Below are 24,385 nucleotides of genomic sequence, written 5' to 3'. Positions count from 1 at the left end.
GTGAACAGTACCAAGAGTTTTTTGTTGAAGTTTCCTTAAAAAAACAGATTGCTTGTAAAAATATATATTTAATTAATTATACCACGTGATTATGTTCAAATACTACACAATAATTTCTCATCTCTAAGTGTAAACTATATAGGTAGTATATTTTAGTTTGATGTCCAATTAATCTTACGTCACTTGTACAATGCTACTTAAACATCTCATGTCCATGATACAATGTCTTGTGAAAATATTACTTATACAAAACATTATATCATTGATCCACAACGTCAGATTAACAGTGTATCGTGTCATCTGAGGGTTTCATACTGCCTCACATGCAGTTTAATAAATGCTCATACCTAACCCAACCCTAGTCGTGTTTGGTTTATATTTCTCGATCGTGGAATGCGTAGGTGATCCCTGTCAAGTGGCCATCGGAGAATGATGCTAATATTCTGTAAGGCAGATATCCAGATCAGTTGCGCACCTTGAATTACGTGTGAAATGTTGTGACTTGAGATGCATCATCACTAGATATGTATTTTTCCCATTTATGTACCCGAATTTTGATTGTTGTCTAATGCTTGATAAATGTATTGTTGCAGTGCCTATTCATCCACCGATCCACTGCCATACATTTCCAGCAATCGTACTAACAAACCACTAGCTACTGCGTCACTATCCATACGCTTACGATATTTCAACTATATACAAATGATCACTGTTATAAAACACATTTTTCGGACAAAAGGATATCGTCCGGCGAAATAAAGTTTTCGTTGCCAAAGGTTTTGTCTGGCAAATTTTCGAGCAAATGTGGGTTTTGACCGGCATACTTTCGTCGGATAAAAATCGTCGTGGAAATATCGTAGTTGAAAATGTTGCGCGACGAAATTTTAGAATTAATATAGTACTTTTTTCATCGTTGCACAATGTCATGTGTGAAAAGATAGGACTGTTTCATGAAAAATATCTCTCATCATCTAACTTGGTATACGCCTACCGACAAATATATATTGTAATTTGTAACCAGACTATTATTTAAGACACTTCCTTTTTTTATTTATTTATTTATTTAAGAACTCGTTTGATGGTTGGGGTACAATGGATTGGATGAGTTAATTTATTAAATTGATGTACGTTGAAGTAAGAAATTGATACAACTTTCAAGTTTTTTTAAAGTTGTATTTTATACGTAAAAGATGGATTAGTCATGAAAAAATATATCCCTTCTAATGCTAACATTTTTGTAGAATAAGACGAATAAGTTTACCTAATGTCCCATCCATCTTTTATCTATAATTTCGACAAAATTTGTAAGTTGCATCAACTTTTACACTATGGGTTCATTCGAGAATGGGACAAGTTGATATAGGAGCCCTCTTCTTGACATGCCCCCTATTAGGAGAGATTTTTTTTAATGTGCCCGGAACAAGGGGTGAGACACCACTTGTCACTATATAAGTAGTGAGATATTTGTGTTAAAAAATTAACAACATAAAAATAAAATTTTCCTAACTTATATAATTCACGTGGTGCCACCCATCCAGGAACATGGAAAAATTTCTCCCTTATTAGTAGCCGAAGTATAGAGGCCCATGAGATCAAAGTACCTTGCCGGCCGTTCCTATATGTGAATTTCAATGATCGCACATACTTCATGTTATCTCGGTTGTATTGTCTATGCATTTGGTTTGAAAATTCACTGTGTGTATGAAGCTCAATGACCACACATATTTCACGTTACCTCAATTATATTATCTAAGTGTTTGATTTGAAAACTCGCCAGACGCAAGTGACCGAGTTGAAATGAATTTCACATATTTTCATACTAAAAAAAATTGTTACTAACAAAATCCAAAGAGCATCCTGCCATGCAAATCCAAAAGTTAATTTTCACTGCATAAGTCAAATAGTTGGTTGTTAGATATCTATCGCTTCATCGCAATTTGATGCTATTATATTCGTAATTCATGTCCCACTACGACAAACCTCATTTTATCCACCAGTCCATTGTCTACAAAAAATTAATTTTTTTTGGCAATGGAAAATTCAAAAAGGTTTTCTGATTGTTTGAATTTCTAATGGAATACGTGGCCACTTGCTTTTTGTCTTTTTTTTGCACACCATTGGTTTGTAAATTAGGTTTTCCTTTTTTTTTTTTTTTTTTTTGTAAATTAGGTTTAAAAATTGGCTTAATTATAATCTTTTACATTTTTCTAACTTGTTTAGACTAAATATATGTTCTTTTACTAATATTAGTTTAACTAATGTCTTATATCTACTAATTAATATACCACTAATTGTCAACCAAAATCCTATCAAATTACCAGTTTAACTAAAATAGAACATGAATAAGAAATATGGGACATAAATGTAATTTCACATAAACAAATTTTGATGTTTTTTTTTTCAAAGCCTCACCTACATTTAATCTTAACATTAAAAAAAAAAAATCTCACTCCCACATTCTCTATCACTCTCTTCCTCTCTCCTTCTATATCAAAAACAAAAATAAAAAATCACACTTTGTGTGTGCCCATATGCTAGTTATCATTAAAAAAGAGTAATTGATTTTTCGTTATTATATTTAATTAGTTTATTCGTTCATTAAAAAGTCATTAATACTTTCATAATAAAACTTCATCAATTTGTTATTATTTAAAGCACAATTTAGATTCTAAACGTACCAAAATACAAAATGTACCAGGAATCCAAATATACTCACCAATATTATTGATAATCACATGTACCAATATAATCAAACCTACTTCCAATAAAATTGTAAAGAAAATATTTAATCAAATTCTTAAAAGAAACATAAGCTTAACAAACAAAATTGAAATCGATTGCACTATAAAGCCCAAATGAGCCCAAAAATAACAGAAATTCAAAAAAGCACATGTCCAAACCCAAACATTTGTTGGGCCATTAAACCCAAACGATTGCGCTACAAAGCCCAAATGAGCCCAAAAATAACAGAAATTCAAAAAAGCCCATGTTCAAACCCAAACTTTTGTTGGCCCATTAAACCCAACTTGGAAAAGCAGGACGTATATAACAAAACAAAAAAAAAAAAAAAAAAAAAAAAATCCATTAATTCCCAAAAGAACTCATTCGTTAATCGTTACCAGAGCGCGCCGGAACGCTCACGCCTCCCGCACTCTCACCGTCGCACACAATGTCTCCTCCCTCCGATGACGACCAAGACCAGTTTTCCGTCGACGAAGAAGAAGAAGACGATGACCTTTTCGAAGCGGACATGGAAGCCCTACGGCGGGCCTGTATGCTCACCGGCACTAGCCCCGACGACCTCAAAAACGACGGCGGCGGCGGCAACGACGGCGAACGCCAAGCTTCTGCCGACTCAGAGTCCGACTCCGACGCCGACGACGATGACCTCGAGTTGCTCCGCCAAATAAGGAGCCGGTTCTCGAATTCGTCCGACGCGTGCGAGCCTCTGTCTCTGAAGCCCTTGTGTACTTTGCCGCCTGATGCCTCCGGCGACGAGGAGGACGATTACCAGACGCTCCTCGCCATTAGGAAACGTTTCTCAGCTTACGGGAACGGTATGCTTTACACACAATGTATAAGCTTGTTTGTATTTGATGCGAAAAGTTTAGCTTTGATGAATTGGTTGATATTGAATAGGTGCTGGAATCAAACTAGTTCATCAGGATAAGGACCTATAATTACTTAGGGAACGGTAATTAAGTAACTTTTTCTTGTCGTTGCGCCTTGATTCGAAATTCACTCCAAAGCCGTACACTTCAGGAACAAGGATATGTAAATTTGTAATCTTTAGCTATCACTGAGTAACTTGAAGGTGTTTCATTTTTTAGCTACATTAGGATTTGGAACTTTGGAGTACGATTTTAAGGATTCATCCGCTGAAATTGACTCATTTGAGGTCGGTTTTGTGGCAAGCATTGCAATGGTACTTTTCGGCTCAATGCCACAAAGAAAATGGTGTTTTATTCGAAGTTTGTCGTATATTTGCATGATTGAATTGGAGCTAAATCGAGTTCCTGAGTCCCTTTCCGGATTTGATGGTACTTGAAGTTGAATGGATATGCTTAAATATTTTGTTGTCATCTTTTTGCGAGATTTCATGTCCTCATCCCCACTTTAATTGTACCTCATACAATATTATTTGGATTTTCAGATACTCTAGAAAATGATACAAAACAGGTTGGTTCCTGTTGCAAATCGGTGAAGGAAACTTGCGATGAAATTTCTGCTATCAGAAATGATGCTCTTGAAAGGTTTCCAGATCCTGAAGATGCTGATCTGGCCACCAATCCACTGAGTGACAATGCAGAGGGACAGTCTTCTGCGTTGATTGTGTGGAATCAGTCAGATTCTTGCAGCACGTCCATGTTGCCACGCAAAGACTCGAGCTTCCCAAAGGCTGCTCAGGTGTTTATGGATGCCATTAAGAAGAATAGGGCCAGTCAGAAGTTTATCCGGAATAAGTTGATCCAAATTGAAGCAAAAATTGAGGAGAACAGAAAACTGAAGGAACGTGTTAAAATCCTTAAAGACTTTCAGGTTTCTTGCAAAAGACGAACTTGGGAATCATTGTCCCAAAAGAAGGATCCTCGTGTCCAGTTAATTTTACCGAAAGGGCCAAGGGTTTCCAGGGATTCAAAGGTTAGTTGCTTATTTTTATAAGCCGTTCCTAAGTTCTCTCAAATCTGTTTTGATGATTATTAATTTTTTGGTATTTTTGAATTAATTTTGTACTTTAGGTTTAGGAGTAGTTGGTCAGAATATACTCTAAAGTTCCACTTGTAATAATATTCAGCCCTGTGATTGTCATTTTCCATGACAATCTTAATATGATTGTTTTATGGGACATTTTCGTTTTTTGTTTGTTTCTCCTTTTATTATAGTATCTCTAAATTCTCTTGGCCTCATAATTTTGATCAGCTCAATCGATGTTTTAATTTGTATGCTTGAACATCTTAGTCTGTGGTGTAGTGAAAGAGTAAAGTAAAAGAACCGCGTTGATTACTAATCGCTTGGCCTAAGGTTGCATGAGTGTTTGAAAAGAAATGTTCTAATTCCTTTCAGCAAGACTGTTCGCTTTTATTACTGATGTTTTCTAGCTTCCTTCTAATGCCTGGGATATCTATTGTTTCTGCAGGTTCATGACAAAAAGATCTCAGCTTTGTTATATGGCCCAGAAGAGAACTCTCATGTCGCTAATTACAGAATGACGATGAAAAAATATCTGGATTCATTATATCGAAAAAAATGGTCAAAGGTAGAAAGCGAAGCCCTTGAAAAGGGTATAAAGCAACAATTTCAAGAAATGGTGCTCCAATCTTCTGTTGATGAATCAAGGTTTGTTAGGTCTTATTTTGTTTCTTATGGTGGCATGTTACGTGATTTTTAATGTGTCCTGTGAAACCAAACAGAAGTTTTGAAAGTTCAGAACGAGCTTTAATATAGTTTTATTTTTGACATTCATGGATGGAAGGCATATATCTCTATCCCAATATATTATAAGTACAATTCGAACGATGTGATTCATTATGGTTTGTAGGAGAGTGTGAGTGTAGAATGCCTTTGTTTGTCAAGCTCGTTCTTGGTTGAATACAAAAGGAGAACGTGATTACCTTGACTGCAAGCTGTAATTTTTTTTTTATATAACGAAACTTTACATTGTTTCTTAAACATGTGTTCTCTGACTCCACATAATCCTTGACAGTTTTTCCGAGAGACCTTGTGGAGAATCTAATCATATTGATGACATTTTGGCTTCAATCAAAAGTCTTGAAATTACCCCAGAAATGTTCAGAGAGTTCCTGCCTAAGGTTAAATGGGAACAGTTGGCTTCCATGTATCTCCCGGGTCGTTCTGGTGCAGAATGTGAAACAAGGTATGAGATATTTTAAGTGGTTCCTTGTTGTTGCAGAATTAAACTTTCTAATGGGTTATTCATTTTCATATTTCTATGTTGCCCAAAATTTGAAATAAGTTTCTTTGTTGAATCAGTATGTTGGCATACATCATAAATACATGTAAAATATTTATATTATATGTTATTTGAAGAATATTCATGTTAAGTTTTTGCTTCCTCTCTCTCTGAGTGCAACCTTGGAAAGAGACCTTAGCTGAGTATATGGTTTATCACACTTCCAACTTTATGTTTATAATTTTACAAAAATAGTAACTTCGTTTCATAATATTTGTGTGATGAACAAGTATGATTAAGTAAGCAACTGAACTTAAGAGGTTTTATTATACCTTTTGCCATTTTACTGGAATGGGTTAATTTCATTTTGTTTCGCGCCTCAAAGTGTGCCGTTCTTGACTGGTGTTTTTGTCTCTATTGATTTTCCTGAAGCATTTGTATTCTTCAATGAAGCGAGTTTTGGCAGATGTCTATGGGGTCACCATCACAGACACATTTACTATTGTTGGATTTAATTAAAAAATGCAAGGTCAGCATTGGTCATAAAGGTGGGACCCATACATGACGTGTATTTTACTCATAACAGTGTGTTGAGCGTGCCTGTGATAATTGCCATCACAGATGTCTGTGATGCTTTCATTAACTGTGTTTGTGAGTCCACAATAACCGTATTCAAATGGCAGCATCTTCCGTTTCTTTTAGTTTGATTTATCTAATTCATCCTTGCAGGTGGTTGAACTGGGAGGATCCTTTAATCAATCGTAAATCATGGACTGCAAAGGAGGACAAGAATCTTCTGTATTTTGTCCAGGAGAAAGGGATCAATAATTGGTTTGATATTGCAGTGTCATTGGGGACAAACAGGACTCCTTTTCAGTGCTTGGCACGGTATCAAAGGAGCCTAAACGCTTCCATACTTAAACGGGAGTGGACCAAGGATGAGGATGCAAGGCTTCGCTCTGCTGTAGAAACCTTGGGTGAGGGTAATTGGCAGGCTGTAGCTTCTGCATTGGGAGGACGAGCTGGCACCCAGTGCTCTAATAGGTTCGTTTTTCTGTCTGTTTATTTTCAAAATTTTTGGAGCCCCCTATTGCTAACTCAAGAATCCCATTTCATGCTAGTTTGCATTCATCATTCCGTCTATTAGAATCTGGTTTTCTTATGGCAGCATATTTCATACTTCACAGATGGAAGAAATCTCTTCACCCAACCAAGAAAAGAGAAGGTAGGTGGACTCCAGAGGAAGACAAACGTCTGAAAGTAGCTCAAATGCTTTTTGGACCAAAAAATTGGAATAAAACAGCTCAATTTGTGCCAGGTCGAACTCAGTCACAGTGTAGAGATAGGTACTGCTACCTCTTCTCAAGTTAAGCTCAGAAACTACCAATTGGAGAAAATTGTTAATTTTTTATTTCTTTTGGCAGATATGTCAACTCTTTGGAACCGTCTTTGAACTATGGTGAATGGACTGAAGAAGAGGACTCAAGATTGAGAGCAGCAATCGAGGAACACGGATATTGCTGGTCCAAAGTTGCTGCATGTGTGCCTCGACGTACTGATAATATGTGCTGGAGGTATGACGTCTTGATTTTGTCAAATTCATTTATTGAACCCTTTTGTTGCCTGTACTTATTTTGTATTGGTTTCATTTTGACCAGGAGATGTAAGGTTTTATATCCAGAAGAAGTGCTTTTGCTCAAAGAACAGAAGAAAATCAAGAAGGTTGCTCTTATGTGCAACTTTGTTGATCGGGAGGAAGAGCGTCCAGCCCTTGGCCCCAATGATTTTCTTCCACCGATTGATACTACAACCAAAACTCTAACTTATCCTAAGAAGCAGAATGGAAGATTAAGGTATAATGTTCAAATGCCCAGTAAATTATGTTTGCGATTTTCCCCACCTCTGTTATGTTGAAGCCAACAAAATGTATTTCTACAAGCTTTCTTATATTTTTCGGTTTCTTCTATTAATAAGTGGAGAATGCATACAATATTGTGATATTCTATCTCTGCTTTATATCGTACTTACCATGTCTTCCTTTTATTCAATGCAGCAAAGTTCCGAACAAGGCTAGACCCAGGAGGAATAAAAACAATAGTGAAAGTTGTTCAGATGCTCATGGGATAGATAATTCTCATCAAGTTGAGACATCCAACGGACATGATGTGCCTAATAAGAAGAATAATGTTCGTAAACAGCAGCGTAGAAGGCGCAAAAGTACTGAGCCAACAGAGGGTCAGGTTATTGTACCTGTTCCTTATGAGCACGTTACACACAAAGAAGAACAGAGGGAAACATCTTGTTCTGATCAGATTGTCGGAACATCAGATGGAGATGATACTACACTTGCTGTCTTTCAACGCAATAAATCAAAGAAGAGAAATCTTGGGCCTCCCTCAAATGATACGAGAAAGAAGAGAAAGCTTGCAGTTTCTGATTGTTCTGTTCAAGATTCCCCCGCCAACAATATCCAGAAGGGAGCTGGATCGCATCCTGAAGCAGCCATCATGGTTTGCGAAAGTGAGCAAGGTGGACTTAAGTTAGACAGCGAGCCTAATGTTGCCTTCCAAGAACCTGTGATCACAGTGGCGGGCGTTAGTCCAAAAAGTGATCATGATGCTGATGATGTTCTTGCTTCCTTGGGGAAAAAGAAATCAAAGAAGAGGCGCCCTCAAACTTCCAAAAGCAGTCCTCAAGCTTGCCCTCCTTCAAGTGCGACAATGAAATCAGAATCGCTTCCAAAAGGAGTTGGTCTAGGAGAAGGAGAGGGGCTTGATCACTGTGAACCTGTGAGCGAAACAGGGAACAATGGTGCCGAAGGTGATCATGAGGATGGTGATATGACACTAGCTTGCTTTCTGCGAAACAAATCAAAGAGGCGGCGTCAATGTGGTTAAGCATATATCTTGAGTCACTAGCAGCTGTCTCAAACTTCTTCAACTGTTGCAGACTTTGATGTGTAGAGGTAAAGTCTACGACTAGGGCGCTTATACATTGACTGCTTTTTCATCACAATTCGTTCGGAGTTTTTGTGAGATTCATTTTGTTCGACAAGTTTTGTGAGATGTGCACAGGTGTTTTGCTGCGCGACCAATTTTGATGAATTCTTACAACTGTATAGTATTTTTTTATTGAAATTTGATTTTCTGCATCCCTCATTCCCTTTGGACACCATTTATAATTATAAGGAACATAACAATATTTTCAAACATAATATCCTTTTTCTTTTTAACTAGGAACATAATCAACTTCTAATTTTTGAGTGGAAACAGCTTTTTTTTAAGTGTTAATAACAATTCTCGTTTTTCAATAACTATGTTCTAATTTTCCCAGTATTTGTATATTGCATTATTGTTATTCGCTCTTCAAAAATATCATTTTTTTACTTTATGTCGATTCTTTTTCCAAGAGCTATTCCTATGAAGAGGTAAAATTCTTGCTACACCAAACACAATGTGCAGTTGCAAGTGGCTAATTACTACAGTGGTGGAAAAGTGTTGAGCCCTTGCATGAAAACGTTGGTTCAAACTCTGTCGGTAACATATCTAACATCTAATCTAACAAAATTCTATCATTTGATGAAAAAAAAAAAAAAAAAACAACAACAGTGCAGTCACAATCAATGTTTGAAAATATCCAAAAATTCAAGAACGATATCGAAAAAGGGAACTTCACCCCATATCAGCGATATTTTTGGAAATCGATCAATTTCCTAGATATTTTCAGGAAACATCTAGTGTTTGCAGACAATTTGCAAAAAAATTGTAAGAAATATCCATGAGCCTATTTATTCTTTATTTTTTAAAATTCTTTTTTTATGGTATTAGTTTACTTTAATAAAACTTGTACTGCTTTCATGACAAAAATTTTAATTACATTATGTATAATTTATTCTTTCTAGTGAGATGTTTAATCCTATTACTTGTCATTAGAAGAAAGTTTTTCTTCTCACATATCACATAATTACTGTTTACACACTATCGAATCAATAATTCTTGATTTATACATGTGTTGTAGCTTCATATAACATTCCACAAAAAAATAATTTTAAATTTTCATCATTTCTATCGAAAGCAATCGATATCAATATCGAATATTTTCACAAATTTATATATCGATATTTGCACCGATACTAATATTTTAAACACTTGTCAGAATTCATCCGCTTGCAAGCAACTCCAGACTGAAATGCCATCGGAAACTTTGAACCGCGATCGCCGGGTTCAATATGTCGAACCAATATGCCAAGGTAGTAAGCACATAAACAGAGTATGAATATAGGCGAGCATGCTAGTAAATATTGAATTTGATTATCAAATTCTATGCTTAACTCGAGATCAAAAGCCAATATCACATCTTAATTTGAAAACCGAAACTAAAATAGCTTGGCCTCAAAGCCATATATTGTCAAACAAAATGATAAAAATCCAGCAAAACCCTAAATAAAACTTTAAGACCAACTACATTTAAAGAAGGTAACTCAGTTATCCTCGAGAAAACATAAGTTCTGGAAATCAATCACTCGGAACTTCAATTTCAACGGCCGATACCCCAGACTCTGATAACTCCGTCAGTGTAGCCACTGAACAAGGTGCTGCCATCAGCGCTCCAGTTCAAACTTGTACAGTATATAACCTGCAATTCAGAGCAAGAATTAAACAAACCGAAACAATTAAAGTTCGGCCATTACTAGTATGTACAAAGATTAAGAACCAAACAAAACCAGTCACCAAATGAAAACGCTAGTAATCACGCATCATAATCCACAATGCTAAGAGTCATTCTTATTAGCAATCAGATTGGCAACTTAATAATCCTTCTACGAATGCAGTGACACAAAGTAAATACAGGTCGGAACACATTGTCAAAGCACCCAAGCGATGCGGAGTTCCTATCAGGGCCTCAAATGCTGTAACGAATGTGAATGAAAAACCAAGATTTGAGCTAAACACCAACACTATATGAAACAAGCAAAACGAAAACCACCATGGACTTGACATTACCAAAAGAATGTAACTTCCATATTATGAGTTTGTAACAGGGGAAGAAAAGACAGACATCACACAAAGCTCAAAAGTAATTCGAAACAAAACAGCATTATCAATTAGTGAGCAATGCACGTCATCTTCAAAGAAAACACTTGTCAAAAGACTTGAAGCTGAGCAAAGCAGAAACTCTACAGAGTAAAGTTCAGCTCATTGTGTATGATCATTATAGGGGATACGAGGGCCAAGACGAAAACGATAATCAACCCTACAATCGATAGGAGGTTCATATCCAATGCAAATTACACAACAAATCCATACAGTTATTCCAACTATCTTCGGGTCAGCTGCCAACATACTAATACCAATAAACAATTAAGATAAAAAAACAGCTACACATAGGTAACAAAATACCACACTATACATACCACGTTTGCGATAACAAAATAAGAGAAGTAACAAATAGACAATATAATCAACAAGCAATTTCTTCGAAACCCGAAATCACATTACAGAAACAATCACAATTGAAACACAAAAGTTAGCAGGTGATCAATTGACACAAATGAAAACAATGTGTAACGTACAACCAGTACTAAAACAAACACAGCTAAAAAAAGTATACCTTCTTCTTGTATGAAGTAGCAGCATGGGTATCCTCAGTCTTCTCAGCCTCGGTCTTGAGATCGACCTTCAACTCCTCCACAATGGACTTGCTCTCCAAATCCCAAATCTTGATGCTCTGCTCGGTTGCGGCACACAGCCAGTACCTGTTGGGACTGAAGCAGAGAGCGTGGATGATGGAGCCGGCCTCGAGATGATACAGCCTCTTGCCCTCTGCCAAATCCCAGAGCAGAATTACTCCGTCTTTGCCTCCGCTGGCGCACAACGAACCATCAGGTGACACTGCAACGGTGTTCACATACCCATTGTGGCCCTCAAGAGTGTTCCTCAGCTTGCAGTTAGACAAGTTCCAAACTTTCACAGTCTTGTCCCACGAGGCGGATACAATGGTAGGCTGCATTGTACTGGGGCTGAACCTGACGCAGCTGACCCAATCGCCGTGCCCATCCTGGTCCTGTATGGTGAACTTGCACTCACCGAGAGTGTTCCAGAGCTTGATCGTGCGGTCACGGGAAGCCGATACGATCTGACGGTTATCAATCGAGAAAGCCACGGAGAGCACATCCTTGGTGTGACCCACAAAGCGGCGAGCAGAAACGCCGAGGGCCAAGTCCCAGAGGCGGAGCTCGCCGTCCCAGGATCCAGACAGCGCGAACTGGCCGTCGGAGGAGAGGACAACATCCTCGACGAAGTGGGAATGTCCGGTGAGCCTGCGGCGGGGGACACCGTAGGTCTTCTCGTCCTTGTTCAGGTGCCAGAGGATGATGGACTTGTCGCGGGAGGCGCTGACGATCATCTCGGAGTTGTCGATTGGGATGGCGATGGCCGTCACCATGTCGGTATGTGCCCTCATGGTGCCGCGGAGAACGAGATTCTCACCCATGGTTGCTGCTGGTGGTGGTGCGCGGCGGCGGGTGTGCTAGGGTTTTCTGAGATGCGGGAGGCGGGAGAGCGAGAGTGAGCGTGAGGAGGAAAAATGGGGAGAAAAGAAGAATATATAGGTGAGAGAGATAGGGTTGTGGGAGAGATGAGCCAGACCCGAAAGCTCAAGTGAGTGTGTGGGCTTGGGTTGCTTTAAGTTGGTGACCCGGCCCGGAATTGTTGAGGCCTGGCGACAAACTTTGGGTCTACTTTTGAAGCCCAATTAGATTGTAAAGTTGGGCCTTGTATTGCCAATTAGATTGGAGATACGTAAGGACAATACATCGATCGTCTTGCACAGGAGTTTGAATTATATTGAGCTTCTGACCTAATGATATTTGAATCCACATTCAAAGTTCGAATCACCCTACTCCGTTACTATGAAATACTTTTTTTGGTTAAAAAAAGTGGGCTAAACGCTAACAAATAAAAAAAGGAAACTTTAACGAAATGCTCGCAGTACTGTTCATTTTAACGAAAAACCATATTTTTACACTAAAAAATCAATCATAGTACTATTCATTTTACCGTTTATTTTATCCTTATCATTAAAACTCAAAGTTTTCAAACCATTTTCATTAGTTTTCCTATAAAAAAAAAACTACATCAAAACAGCTCGAGTTCTTGCAATACGAATTATGTCCACAAAGACGAGCTTGACTTGAGGAGGTCAACTCTTCTTAAGAAAGTCTTGACCTCCCATAACTAAAGCACTCAAAGGTTACCACTTACCAGTGTCAATGTAATTATGGTTTAGCTCACGTTACTAGTGAGAAATGTTGATGTCCCATAGCCAAAATACTCAAAGGGTGTGTTTGTTTGGCATCACTACCCCTCACTGGACTAAACTAGACTAAGTTTTAGTCTAGTCTTATGTTTGTTCCTTACCAGGACTAAGTTTAGCGGGATTAGCAAGGACTCGCCTCGACTGTGTCCCTCACTAACAGGTCTTAGCGAGACCCCCCGATTCGGAAATGATTGCTAAGCTGCCCTCTAATCTGGTCATCTCCCTTCTCATGCGATTCGATCCTCGCCCTGCTCCCTCCTTGCCCAGCTTCCTCATCGTCGTCCTCCTCATCCTCATCTTTGCATCCTGCTCGCCGTCATCTGCTCTTCTTGTTTGGAAAACTTCAAATCCGACATTATTTCTTCGATTTGTTTTGCAGATCATGATATTAGTGTGCTTTATTTGATTTAGGTGTTTTGAGTTTGAGAAATTTTCAATAATAGACCTCTGCACTTGAACAAATTAGGGTTTTGATTTTTAGGGTCAATTTGAGATTAGAATTTGGGGTTTTCACATTTTATGCCATTTTCAGTCCCAAAATGATGATAATCATCATGAAATTGTTATTGTAAGGGCAGATGCAAAGTTAAATTTGTAATTTAGGTATAGTTTCAACAGATTTTGGTATCAGGTTAGACTAGAGTTTTTGGATTTTGGCATCGGGTTTGAGAAATGAGTTGAGTTGCATTTAGTAACTACACTCACAAGGACACTCACACATTGTCCTGTATAAATTTCATCTTAAACCTTACGGGTGGGATCTCAATTGTTGCAACAAGTTCACAAGGTTCCAGCAACTGACATGGAGGCCCTTAAATCTCCACTCATAAGTCTGTTTGAAAAGTGTCGTGCACGCAAGTTCATCCTATATGTTCAAGATTATAGTGAAACTAATCCTAAAACACATGAGGGAATGGACTTAACAAGAGTGACAACTAGAGATTTCATCTTATGTCTTACAAGTATGCATATGGTTGTTTTTATTTATAGGTCTGCAAGGGACACAATATCTTCTCTGTTCTTCTGCATCTTGCTTGAAGGGTGAAGAAAAATGCTTATTCCCCAACACTAACTGAAAATTCATTGCATTTTGACAGGTTAGGAAGGTTGGTAAGGTTGCAAGAGCTATTGCCATCATGAGCAACCCAATTCCAAACACCAATAAATCTCACTCAATGTGAGTTGGGTCGCAGATCAGATATGTGAGTTCTTTTATCTTTTGTTTGGGACCAATATTTATTTTGCAATGAATGCCATGTGCATATTTGAAAAGGTCATTTGTAACTGTGGCTTTAGAAAAAAACAATCCCATGACTAGGTTGTTTTATGCTATGGCAAGGAAATGGGTTTTCTTTAATAGGAAGAAAGGAATGGTATAGTTTATATGCATACAATGTCTAAACCACAATTTTTAAATTTATGTTGTGTAATTGGATATGCAGTTGCAATGTTATATCGGGTGGAGGGTATAGTTAGTTATATTATTCTATAACTGTTGGAAGGGTTTCGTGGTAACACTTGCTTGATGCATATTAATATTAGGCTTTTTAGCCAAAATGGTCCTTGAGATTTGCATAACTCCTCACTTTGGTCCCTGAGATTTCAAATTGATAAAAGTGGCCTCTAATATTGTCTATCATCCATCAATTTGGTCATTTCGTTAAAAAATTTCGTTAAGTTCAGAGTATTTTTGTCAAATCAAGTTCTCCACTTGCTTTTCACCCTTTTTCTGTCATCTCTCTCATCTTTTCTACCTAAGTCCTCATCTCTCTACATTCGTCCTTGTCGGTTGATAGAGAAAAGAGAAAAGGTGATTAGGGTTTCTAAATTGGGGGTTTGGGTACAAAGATTCGATCGGTGTAGAACTAAGGCTAAAAATCAGAAATCGGTAAGGAATATTTCGAATTGGTGGATTGCGAGGCAATGAAGTTAACTGCAAGATGGCAGACCATTTTCACAGATTTGGGAAGGCTCATAAATATGGTGAGTTGCATTTGAACCATATAATACTAAGATTGTTGATACATTTGAGATACTCAATTATTTTAAAATTTTTAGTTGTCGGTGGTGTGGTCCTAAGGTGTGGGTTTTTGTCATTTTGTATTGAAGGTTGCCTTGGTTTGCGTTTTGGCTTTTTAAATGGCATTGTAGTGGTTGGTGTGTATGTTTACTGTTGTCTTGTAGTGTGGAATAGTTTAAAGGTTTTGGCATTGAATAAGAGTAGGGAAGATATGAGGAAGTAGGGTCCTCTGGTTTTTTACATCTAACCTTTTTGCAACCTTTTCTTCATTTTGGTAAGCTTATTGATTGAGTGCTTTCCATTCACATTTGATAAGTCTGTTTTTTGTGGAAGTTGTGCTTTCTATTCACATTCATAGTTGGAAAGCAACACCGACAATAAACTTTATAGGTTTTTGCATACAAATATAGCTCCTCCTTATATATATGTGTGTGTGTGTGTGTGTGTGTGTGTGTGTGTGTGTGTGTGTGTGTATGTATATATATGGGGTTGACATTGAATAATGATTTTTTTCTTTGCACTGTACTAATACATCCTCATGTGAATAATGGTTTTTTGCATTGAATAATGCAGCTAACCCGGATAAATTCACTTACAAAATCCACCATGGGGGTCAAATCATTCAGAAGGGAAGTCAACAAAAATACATTGGAGGTGAAGTTATTTTCTTAGATTGGGTTTCAGCTGATCAACAATCTTTGGTGAAATGTCATGATATTGCAAGACAATTGGGGTATCAATTGGAATTAAACATGCATAGAAAAAAGCCTACTGGGATAGGAATTGTTGAAATGACATGTGATATAGAAGTTTTGGCTTTAATTGATGAAATGGGAAAAAAACAGGATAACAGAATTATTTATGGTTGACAAGAAGAAGAAGGATGTTGGTAAAGGCTTAACTAATGTGGATGTATCAGTAGAGCAAGAGGTTGAGATAGCAAATAAGGGAGATGTTGTGTCTTTTCTTGAAGATGTTGAGGGACGAAATAGGGAAGATACAGATGTTGAAGGGGAGAAGAATGAGGAAGTTGCAGATGAGGATGTATTTAAAGACAGTGATTATGAGCAAGATTTTGATATTGAGCTGCAAGTTGATTATGAAGTTGATGATGATGAGTTTGAAGAACATGTAGACCAACCTATTACAGAAGAGCCCGAAAAAAATGAGGTTTGTAGGAGAGATATCAGATGAGGATGCTAATTCTTGAGACTTTCATAGCCTTGAAAATGAAACTTCACAAGAAGAAGATGAATTTGATGAGGTAACCAGCATAAAGAGAAAGAGGCAGCGGAATAAGCCGACACCAAAGTTTAGAGAATGGCATAGAGGTACAGACTTGAAAATTTTTGACTTTTGCAACGGTATGCTTTTTCCTAATAAACCACAATTGAAGGAAGCTATCATTAATTACAGTGTAATCCCTTGTGCTCACGCTATTGCTTGCATTCTAAAAAAAAAAACAAGATGTTGCTTTATATGTTGATAAGTGCCATAAGCAAGCATCTTACCTCAACGTTTATGCCCCTGTTATTTCACCCTTCCCTGGTCCAGATCAATGGTTAAAAGTGCCAGATACTATTACTATTAAACCTCATTTACACAAGAAACAAACAGGCAGTCCTAAGAAGAATAGGACAAAGGAGCCTGGTGAAAAGCCACTAGTGACAACTCATGGTGGCAATAAACTAAGGAAATGAGTTTCACACAAACCATATACATGTCAACAATGTGGACATGAGGGCCACACAAAAAGAATTTGTGGAAATGGGGGCTCTATAAGTCAGTCAACACCAACTCATGGCACTTATGAGCCAAGTCACACAATTGCAAACACACCAGTGACAACTCAAGCCACGCAAGAGCCAAATCATTCAGTTGTTAACACATCTACACTAGAGGTATAATCTGTTTTGTGTTGTATTTTATTTTATTTTTTAAAATTGTAGGTTTTGATAATGAAAGTGAAGTCCATTAAATTGGTTGATATTGTAGGTGGGCATGGGCATGGGAAGAGGAAGAGTAAAAGGAATGGGAAGAGGGAAAGGCATAGTATCTAGCTCACAACCCACTCCACAAGTTCAAATGGTACATTCAGTAGCCCTTTAGTGTTTCTGTTGTTTATTCTTTTCCTTTTTTTTTAAAACAATTACTTGTGTAAATTGTGATAAAAGGAGTAGGATTTGGATTTTATAGGATGACTAAGTGTAAGCTATTATCTTTTGGTTTTCAATAGGTACAAGGCTGCATTGGTGTCACTTCCCAAGTAGTGCCACCACAATCACAATCCACCAACAAACGATACAAATCACCAGCAAAGAAAGGCAAGCCTTGGAAGCCTTGAGCATGGAGGGAGTTTGTAGTTTGGATATCACTGCACAAATGGAAGAAAACAAGTTGCAACCATTTATTTTCTTCTTTTTTTTGAATTAGAACAGTTGGATATTGATTTTGCAGTTGAACATTGCTGTGAAACATGTGGGATGTTGTTTTTTGATGTTGAACATTTGAACATATTTTGCTTTTAGATATTTTGCAAGTTATAATGCTGATCATGTTAAAAATTTCATGTAATGGAACATGATATCTCTTTTTGTTAATTCTTTTGATTTAGCCTTGTCTATGGATTTACAATATTTGAACCATTCATTTCATTATATTCAAGTGTGCAAACTGTACAATTTTTTTTTCCAAAAATTAACGAAAGGGAAAAGGTCAAGTACCGTTTACGATGATTTACTTGAGTTTGATGCCAAATTGTTTTTAATAATGGTTGAAGAGTTGATATCACTGTCAAAATTAGCAACATAGGGGTATTTTCTGAGAGAAATGAGGGAACTAGGGTGAAAAAGCAAGTGGAGAACTTGATTTGACAAAAATACCTTGAACTTAACGGAATTTTTTAACGGAATGACCAAATTGATGGATGATGGACAATCTCAGGGACCACTTTTATTGATTTGAAATCTCAGGGACCAAAGTGAGGAGTTATGCAAATCTCATGGACCATTTTGGCTAAAAAGGCTTAATATTATCCTACTATCATTTTGAGTCCAAACTACTACCAAAAGGAGAAAGCAATGGTATTTAGAGCAAGCCTCTGGGGAACTCGTGTATACTTTGAACCCATAGCTAGTTGGTGGATATTTATTCTTCCCGAGTTATCCCTATTTATTTTTTGTTGTATTTTCTTATTACTGGAGGCTAATTATTTGGTGCTTTATTGACTGAACATGTATCTTTTATGTTGCTCCTACTCTCACAATGTTGCTCCAAAGGGAAAATTTATTGCATTTGTATCAACAGACGCAGAGACTGATCATCCAGAGACTGAGCTAAAGCCAGGGATTGACCTTTTAGGTCCTGGTGACGAGATATTTTTTTAAGACTTATGACATATATGAGCCTATTAATGAATCCACTTTGGACAATTGCTTTATATGAACCGTAAGTCTTATTCAAGCCTTGACCTGTACTGGGCACTCTTCAACATGATTTATGCACGCTTGACAAAAGGCTTCTTATGTTTAACAGAGTTATGATGCCTCCACACACTTTGAGTGCACTGTCTTGGATGTACTCAACATGTACACCTTAATAACAAGGAAGGTAAGAAATACAATTTTATGCATTGCCCAATTAGTTTGGTTTTGTTGTTTTTGATTTCATGTCATCCTTGAAGTCAATGGACATTTCCTTGATTAACTAACTTGCGTTTGTTTTTTTTTTTTTTTTTTTTTTTTTACTATTTCATAGAACCATGTCTTTCATATAAGGTTTAACCAAATTTCCTGGAATGTTTGAGCAGGTTCTTGACCTCAATGTGGACCTAAGTGCTGCTAGCGTTGCAGAAGAATGAATAGCAAAGCTGCATGTGGTGCTTGTAGTGATAATTGTGCTTTGTTCCAAGCACACTGAGCTGCTTAAGTTACCTTACCCGTGGCGTGGTAATCCTCATACCATGGAGGATTATATGAGTTATCACTCACTTTTAATCATAGACTTGATATGTTATATATTGTCATTTAAATGTTCTTCAAGTTTCAAATGTCATTTCAAATGAAAACTATATGTCTAGATTTCGGACATGCCCTTGTGTTGGTTCAATGTATTTTTAGGTTGCGGAGTATGTGTGGAAGCATGTAAATAAAATGATAACTTGTCAAAGAACCATTTCTTTCAAGTTAATGATGTGTGGGGTGGATTGGGTTCTAATATACTAACTTTAAACCAAAGGTGAATAATTAAGAAAAACTTTTTGAACCCTGTCGATTGTTGGGAGAACACTTTGTTATATTCATGTTTGGAACAATGCTACTCTTGAATCATGTTTGTTTCTTTCGTTGGCAAGAAAATTTGGTTTTTGTATTTTTATTGAGTCTCAATCTCATTCAATATTATTAATTTTAATAATATCTTTAATAAAAAAGCAATTAAAATAGAACAATAATGTAGTCCTAATATGAGCAAACATCAAACTGGTGACACTGCTGTTTTCATTATCCTACTTCTTAGTTAGACACTACACCAAACGCCTCACTAAACTAATCAAGCTTAGTCTAATCTAAGCGAGTCAAGCTTAATCCTTGCAACTAGTCTAATCTGAGACAATTTAGTGCAACAAACGCATCCAAAAAATGGTCACTCATGTCAATTCAAAAAATTAGTTTTCAAAACGTACGTGTGAAATAAGAATGTCATCGACTGCTGCGCCCCTCGTGCTGGTTTTTTACCGAATTAGCAACATGCAATATAGTGGTTAGAACTAGAAGAAAGAAAAGTAAATCACGACCAATTGATATCTCCGTCGCCATAACGCCTTCCCTTCCCCACTCGCCTAAAAACCTTCAAAATCCTCTGAAACTCGATTCCCCTTGCTTGAAGAAGAACCGCCGTAGCAATTCACTGCGGGCGGGTTTTCCAAACACCGCTTGCGGCTCGGCCCGAGAAACCACCGCTTCAAATTTCTATTTTTTCCATTTTCCGCTCGGGATTATCTTCTTTCAGTCATCTTCCTCGGAATAACTTCACTGCTCACTGATGGAGGTTTGCCTTTCATAGCACCAAAAATATGCTTTCTTTAAGGTCAGTTTTTCAAATTTGCCGCGTTTTGTCATCTGGGTAACTGTGGTTTGCCTCTGATTTGCTTCAATTGTTCGTTTATTTGAGATTTTCTTTGTTTTCTCTAATGGGTTTTTACATTTTGTTGATAAATTTTGATGGTAGTGAGTTAATGACTTGTACTTTGCTTTAATAATTGTTTGAATTTTCAATTTGGTAGCAATTGAATCTTGTATGGTCACCCACCTTTGATCTTCGTGTGCCGGTTTGATACTAGGGGATTTTGGAGAAGGCATAAGAGGAAGATCGTTGTTGCAACTGGTGTTTTAGGAAGTGGGTATCTTCTGTACAAATTATACAATGCTCACAGACAAAGGCTTGCTGACATGGAGACTGAACTCGAGCAAGAGCGAGAGAAAAACGATGAGCTCATCAAGGCTCAGTTAAGAGAGATTCCATTTCATTTTGTGTACTCGTATATTTTGTTGTCGATTCTTTAACTGCTCATTAGTTGGTTTCTAACGATATTGTTTTATGGTTGTGTTCATAGAATGCAGGCCCATTTTGAGAACATACAAAGAATTGCTGATACAACTACACTGCCTCATGCTATGCACTATTTAAGTAGTCGGATAGCGGAAGAGTTGGACCTTTCTCACCTTACCGAGAGGTTAATGCAAGTGAAGGGGCAACCGACATCTCAAGAGAAACTTGAGTTATGGGATAGACTGAAAATTCTAAGTATGATTCTGTCATTCCTTGTTAATATTTCAATACCATAGTTTATGACTTCTCTTTGATTTGACTAGCATAAAGATATTTATAGTCAGCTCACCTTGTACTAGCATTCTTGTATTTCTGCAGGTTTCACGAGAATGGTGTCGTCGCTGTGGACAATGACGATCCTTAGCTTATATATTAGAGTTCAAGTCAATATATTAGGGAGACATTTATATATTGATACTGCACGTGGTCTTGGAAGCTCTCTTTTAATTGTAAGAATTATTTCCTTTCCCTCTTTATGCCAAAGATTTCTACTCAATTAGTTATTTCAGCAGAATTGATGATTTTGGTGGAATTGTGTTGCAATACCTATCTAGACAGCATTATTCTAAGCTTACGTAGTCCAGTGCAGCTGATTTTTTGTACTTGCAAATTGTTGATTTATTTGTTTTGCAATGTATTGATGTGCCTTTATTACATATGATGAAACATCCTTGCCGAGTTTTACATTTTGTTAAGCAATCCTTAAGGGTGCAATTAATTAGTACTACTTGTGAACTTCGACATTCTGAAAATGTGTTGCTGGGAAAAGTAGCCTGAAAGTGTTCATAAGCTTGTGAAATGTTACCAAACTTGGATACTGACGTGTAGAGTATCTGTTTCTTCTATGTTCATTTGAAGGCTATCCTATCGCCTAATTTTTTGTTTCAAGGATTGTATATGATATAAACTTATTCAAAGTATAGTTTTTATAAGAGTTATTATTTATCAGATATGGCATCAGTTTCGAACGTCACTTGTAAGATGGTTTCATTTAGGATTAGGGATGTCTAGTATTTTGAAATGACAACTGGGGTGGTGGTTGAGTGACCTTATATTCACTGTTGTTGAGGAGATGATGTTGTTTTAGTGTCGGAGAATACCTCAGTAGAATAAGTATATATGTTATTGTTTTAGTGTTGGAGGATACCTCAGTAGAATAAGTATAGTGAAGTCTACACACATAATTCTATTTGAAGGGGTGGGATGCATTTCTGAACAGTGGGGCAGGCTGGATATCAATGAAACAGGTGAGATATGAGTGACAGGAGTGGTGCATGGTTAATATATTCACAGATCAAGTTCCTATGACGCTGCTTGTCAAATATAAATATTATAGCTGATTGCTGCTTGGTGGCACTCTGATTGATGCTTTCTTGCTAAAAGTATCGTTACTTTTGTTCATTTTACCCACGACACGTGATAGACATTAGTGTTGATTTGCAATACCACTCACATCAGGCATGCTATGAAGTGCACTTTTGACAATACTATTGGTTTTGACGTGTCACTTTAACTTATCTGAATGCAATATAATTGTTATTATGTTAACAGGAGGATGCTGACCTCATTCATAGGGATGACCAGCAGAAGTTTCTCGCAAGTTCTGATTATCTTTCCAGTAATGCCTTGCCTGCTTTAATTTCAAATATCCAGGCAGCAGCAACAGATGTTCTTAATGGGTAAATCTTTGCCTGACCACCTATTAGCATGTTGTATATTTGTCTGAAAATCAAAGGCGGGTTAATGCCATGTTCTATGACACGATGTCCAGGATTTTGATCTATTGTCAATAAATATTTAATACTCGAAACTGCCATAAGTTTATCACTGCCCCCAAGTTTAACAATCTAGACCAACTTCAATCTGACCTATATGGCTGAAGTTGCAAACTTCTGCTGAAAGAATGTAGCTTAACTCTGCCAGCCAAACTTACTTGTTGACTATTAGAGGTCCTAGTAAATAGTTTGGACGCTTTTCATGCGCAGAATGCAGCTGAAGGATTCCTTCAACACCACAATTCTTCATGCAACTATCATAGAAATACTTGAAAAGTTCATGACCACAGGAGAGCCCTATCACTGGGTGAACTACTTGATGTCTGAGGATGCTCGTTGGCATGAACTGGCTACAGCCTTCGGCGATAATAACACACCTCTTCCAGATGTCACCAAATTTGACCAACTTATGTTGGAGACATGGGCAGTAATATCAAGGTATGTCTGCGATGTTAGGGTTGCAACTTATGCTTATTCAAAAGTAACATCAACTGCACAACTCCTTAACATGGAAATGCAAGTTTCAGATACAACTCCGATGCATTTTGGTGCAAATCTCAACATTACCGACCTTAGTAATACAGATTTTGGTGTTACTTAATTCTACCATGCAACTTTATCTTCTTGTTATTCCTCGAAGGATCTTCCTGACGTGCCACCTTTTTCTTTGGTAGTTTTTTTGTTCCACTAATTGGAAGGTGAAATTCGGAAGTCGCTCAAATCTTTTCTGTCTCCTCTTTTCAGTGCTGAATTCGGGAGTGTCGCTGAGACAGCATTGAGAGCAGTGGTGGATACCGTAATAGAAGATATGAGTGCTCAACCTGGAGGAGGCAGTCTAAAGTCGGGAATTCAACTTGCCAAAGTTTTAGCAAGGGTTGCGCAGGCGGGTCCTGCTTTCCTCAAAGAATCAAGCAAGTTCATCCGGATCATACTAAATGTCCCACAAGTTGAGCTCTTTTTCACTCTCATCTACTCAAACATGCAAATCTCATAGAATATAGACTAGCGGCGGACCACAATTTCAGAACTTCTGTTTTTTAAGTAGATTTTTGTTGCGTTACGATCAAACCCAGCAGCGGAAGAACGTGCTGATGATTTAGGGGTGTTCAAGTTATCAAAATTCAAAAGTTTGAAAGGAATGATAGAGAAAGATGAGGAGTGTTTCAGTGCAATTGAGTCTTTGAACTAGCTCTTCTACTATTTCTAATTCCACATCTCAAATATTTGTTGTTCTGTAATATCTTTTATATCATGTAAAATGGTCAATACTATATTACTATATGCTTGCTTATTAACTGAACCTGATGATATATCAAAGATATGAAGCGCTTTTGTGAAAAAAAAAATGTTTGAGGTCTCGTTTGGAAAGCGCTTTGAAATAAGGGCTTTTGGGAAAAAAAATGTTTTTGAGTTTCAAAATTACTTGAAGTATTTCTTGTAGGAAGCACTTCAAGTAATTTTTCAAATTTTCCTTGCAATTTTACCAAGGATTGGTCCTAAAAATATTTTCACTAAAAGCACACAAGCCCTTATTTTTTATCAGGTGCTTCTTAAAAGCAAAACTTCGCCTGCACCCGTTTGGAAAGTGCTTGTTTTTTAAAAGCACCTTTATTTATCAATGTTTTTTGTTGTAAAAACTCTTGTAGCAGAAGCATATTGAGAAAACAATATCAAAAGTGTTCTTAGTTTATCGAAAAGCAATTTTATCCCCTCTAAAATCTTCCAAACATGCCTGCAGGCCGTATCTACTCATCT

The 24,385-nt window shown here is 37.3% G+C and overlaps 3 protein-coding genes across 4 annotated transcripts; 2 read left to right on the top strand and 1 right to left on the bottom strand.

Annotated features, from left to right (window-relative positions):
• Window positions 1-3,106: 3,106 nt before the first annotated feature.
• LOC137713419 (uncharacterized) lies at window positions 3,107-9,062 on the top strand. The gene is made up of 9 exons (XM_068452710.1): window positions 3,107-3,557; window positions 4,154-4,641; window positions 5,138-5,337; window positions 5,705-5,875; window positions 6,641-6,955; window positions 7,099-7,257; window positions 7,336-7,485; window positions 7,570-7,764; window positions 7,965-9,062. Exons 1-9 carry the CDS (start codon window positions 3,170-3,172, stop codon window positions 8,806-8,808), a joined length of 2,910 nt encoding a protein of 969 aa, XP_068308811.1. The 5' UTR covers window positions 3,107-3,169; the 3' UTR covers window positions 8,809-9,062.
• A 1,125-nt stretch (window positions 9,063-10,187) lies between these two features.
• On the bottom strand, window positions 10,188-12,500 carry LOC137713759 (small ribosomal subunit protein RACK1). Its single transcript, XM_068453109.1, has 2 exons — window positions 11,522-12,500; window positions 10,188-10,546 (listed from the first exon to the last, which is right to left on the bottom strand). Exons 1-2 carry the CDS (start codon window positions 12,401-12,403, stop codon window positions 10,448-10,450), a joined length of 981 nt encoding a protein of 326 aa, XP_068309210.1. The 5' UTR covers window positions 12,404-12,500; the 3' UTR covers window positions 10,188-10,447.
• A 7,511-nt stretch (window positions 12,501-20,011) lies between these two features.
• Window positions 20,012-23,860, top strand: LOC137713204 (peroxisome biogenesis protein 3-2-like). Of its 2 annotated transcripts, none has more exons than XM_068452476.1 (7): window positions 20,012-20,333; window positions 20,587-20,751; window positions 20,860-21,050; window positions 21,174-21,304; window positions 22,407-22,534; window positions 22,841-23,068; window positions 23,375-23,860. In XM_068452476.1, the coding sequence occupies exons 1-7, from the start codon at window positions 20,320-20,322 to the stop codon at window positions 23,622-23,624; spliced, it is 1,107 nt and encodes a 368-aa protein (XP_068308577.1). In that variant the 5' UTR covers window positions 20,012-20,319; the 3' UTR covers window positions 23,625-23,860. The 2 variants fall into 2 exon arrangements, with proteins under 2 accessions (XP_068308577.1, XP_068308578.1); XM_068452477.1 differs by having other exon boundaries at window positions 20,530-20,751.
• The last annotated feature ends 525 nt before the right edge of the window (window positions 23,861-24,385 follow it).

Source organism: Pyrus communis, chromosome 13 (assembly GCF_963583255.1).
Source record: "Pyrus communis chromosome 13, drPyrComm1.1, whole genome shotgun sequence".
NCBI lineage: Eukaryota > Viridiplantae > Streptophyta > Magnoliopsida > Rosales > Rosaceae > Pyrus > Pyrus communis.
Note: the sequence above shows the minus strand (reverse complement) of the source record. Positions and strands in the feature narration are given on the sequence as shown.

Bases quoted from the DNA above. Each gene is read 5' to 3' on its own strand.
- LOC137713419 (XM_068452710.1), top strand. From the start codon at position 3,170: ATGTCTCCTCCCTCCGATGACGACCAAGACCAGTTTTCCGTCGACGAA. The intron at 4,642-5,137 runs GTTAGTTGCTTA...TTGTTTCTGCAG, and splicing joins GGGTTTCCAGGGATTCAAAG to GTTCATGACAAAAAGATCTC. The intron at 7,765-7,964 runs GTATAATGTTCA...TATTCAATGCAG, and splicing joins AAGCAGAATGGAAGATTAAG to CAAAGTTCCGAACAAGGCTA.
- LOC137713759 (XM_068453109.1), bottom strand. From the start codon at position 12,403: ATGGGTGAGAATCTCGTTCTCCGCGGCACCATGAGGGCACATACCGAC. The intron at 10,547-11,521 runs GTATACTTTTTT...TCTGAATTGCAG, and splicing joins CTACTTCATACAAGAAGAAG to GTTATATACTGTACAAGTTT.
- LOC137713204 (XM_068452476.1), top strand. The intron at 21,305-22,406 runs GTAAGAATTATT...TTATGTTAACAG, and splicing joins TTGGAAGCTCTCTTTTAATT to GAGGATGCTGACCTCATTCA. The intron at 23,069-23,374 runs GTATGTCTGCGA...TCCTCTTTTCAG, and splicing joins ACATGGGCAGTAATATCAAG to TGCTGAATTCGGGAGTGTCG.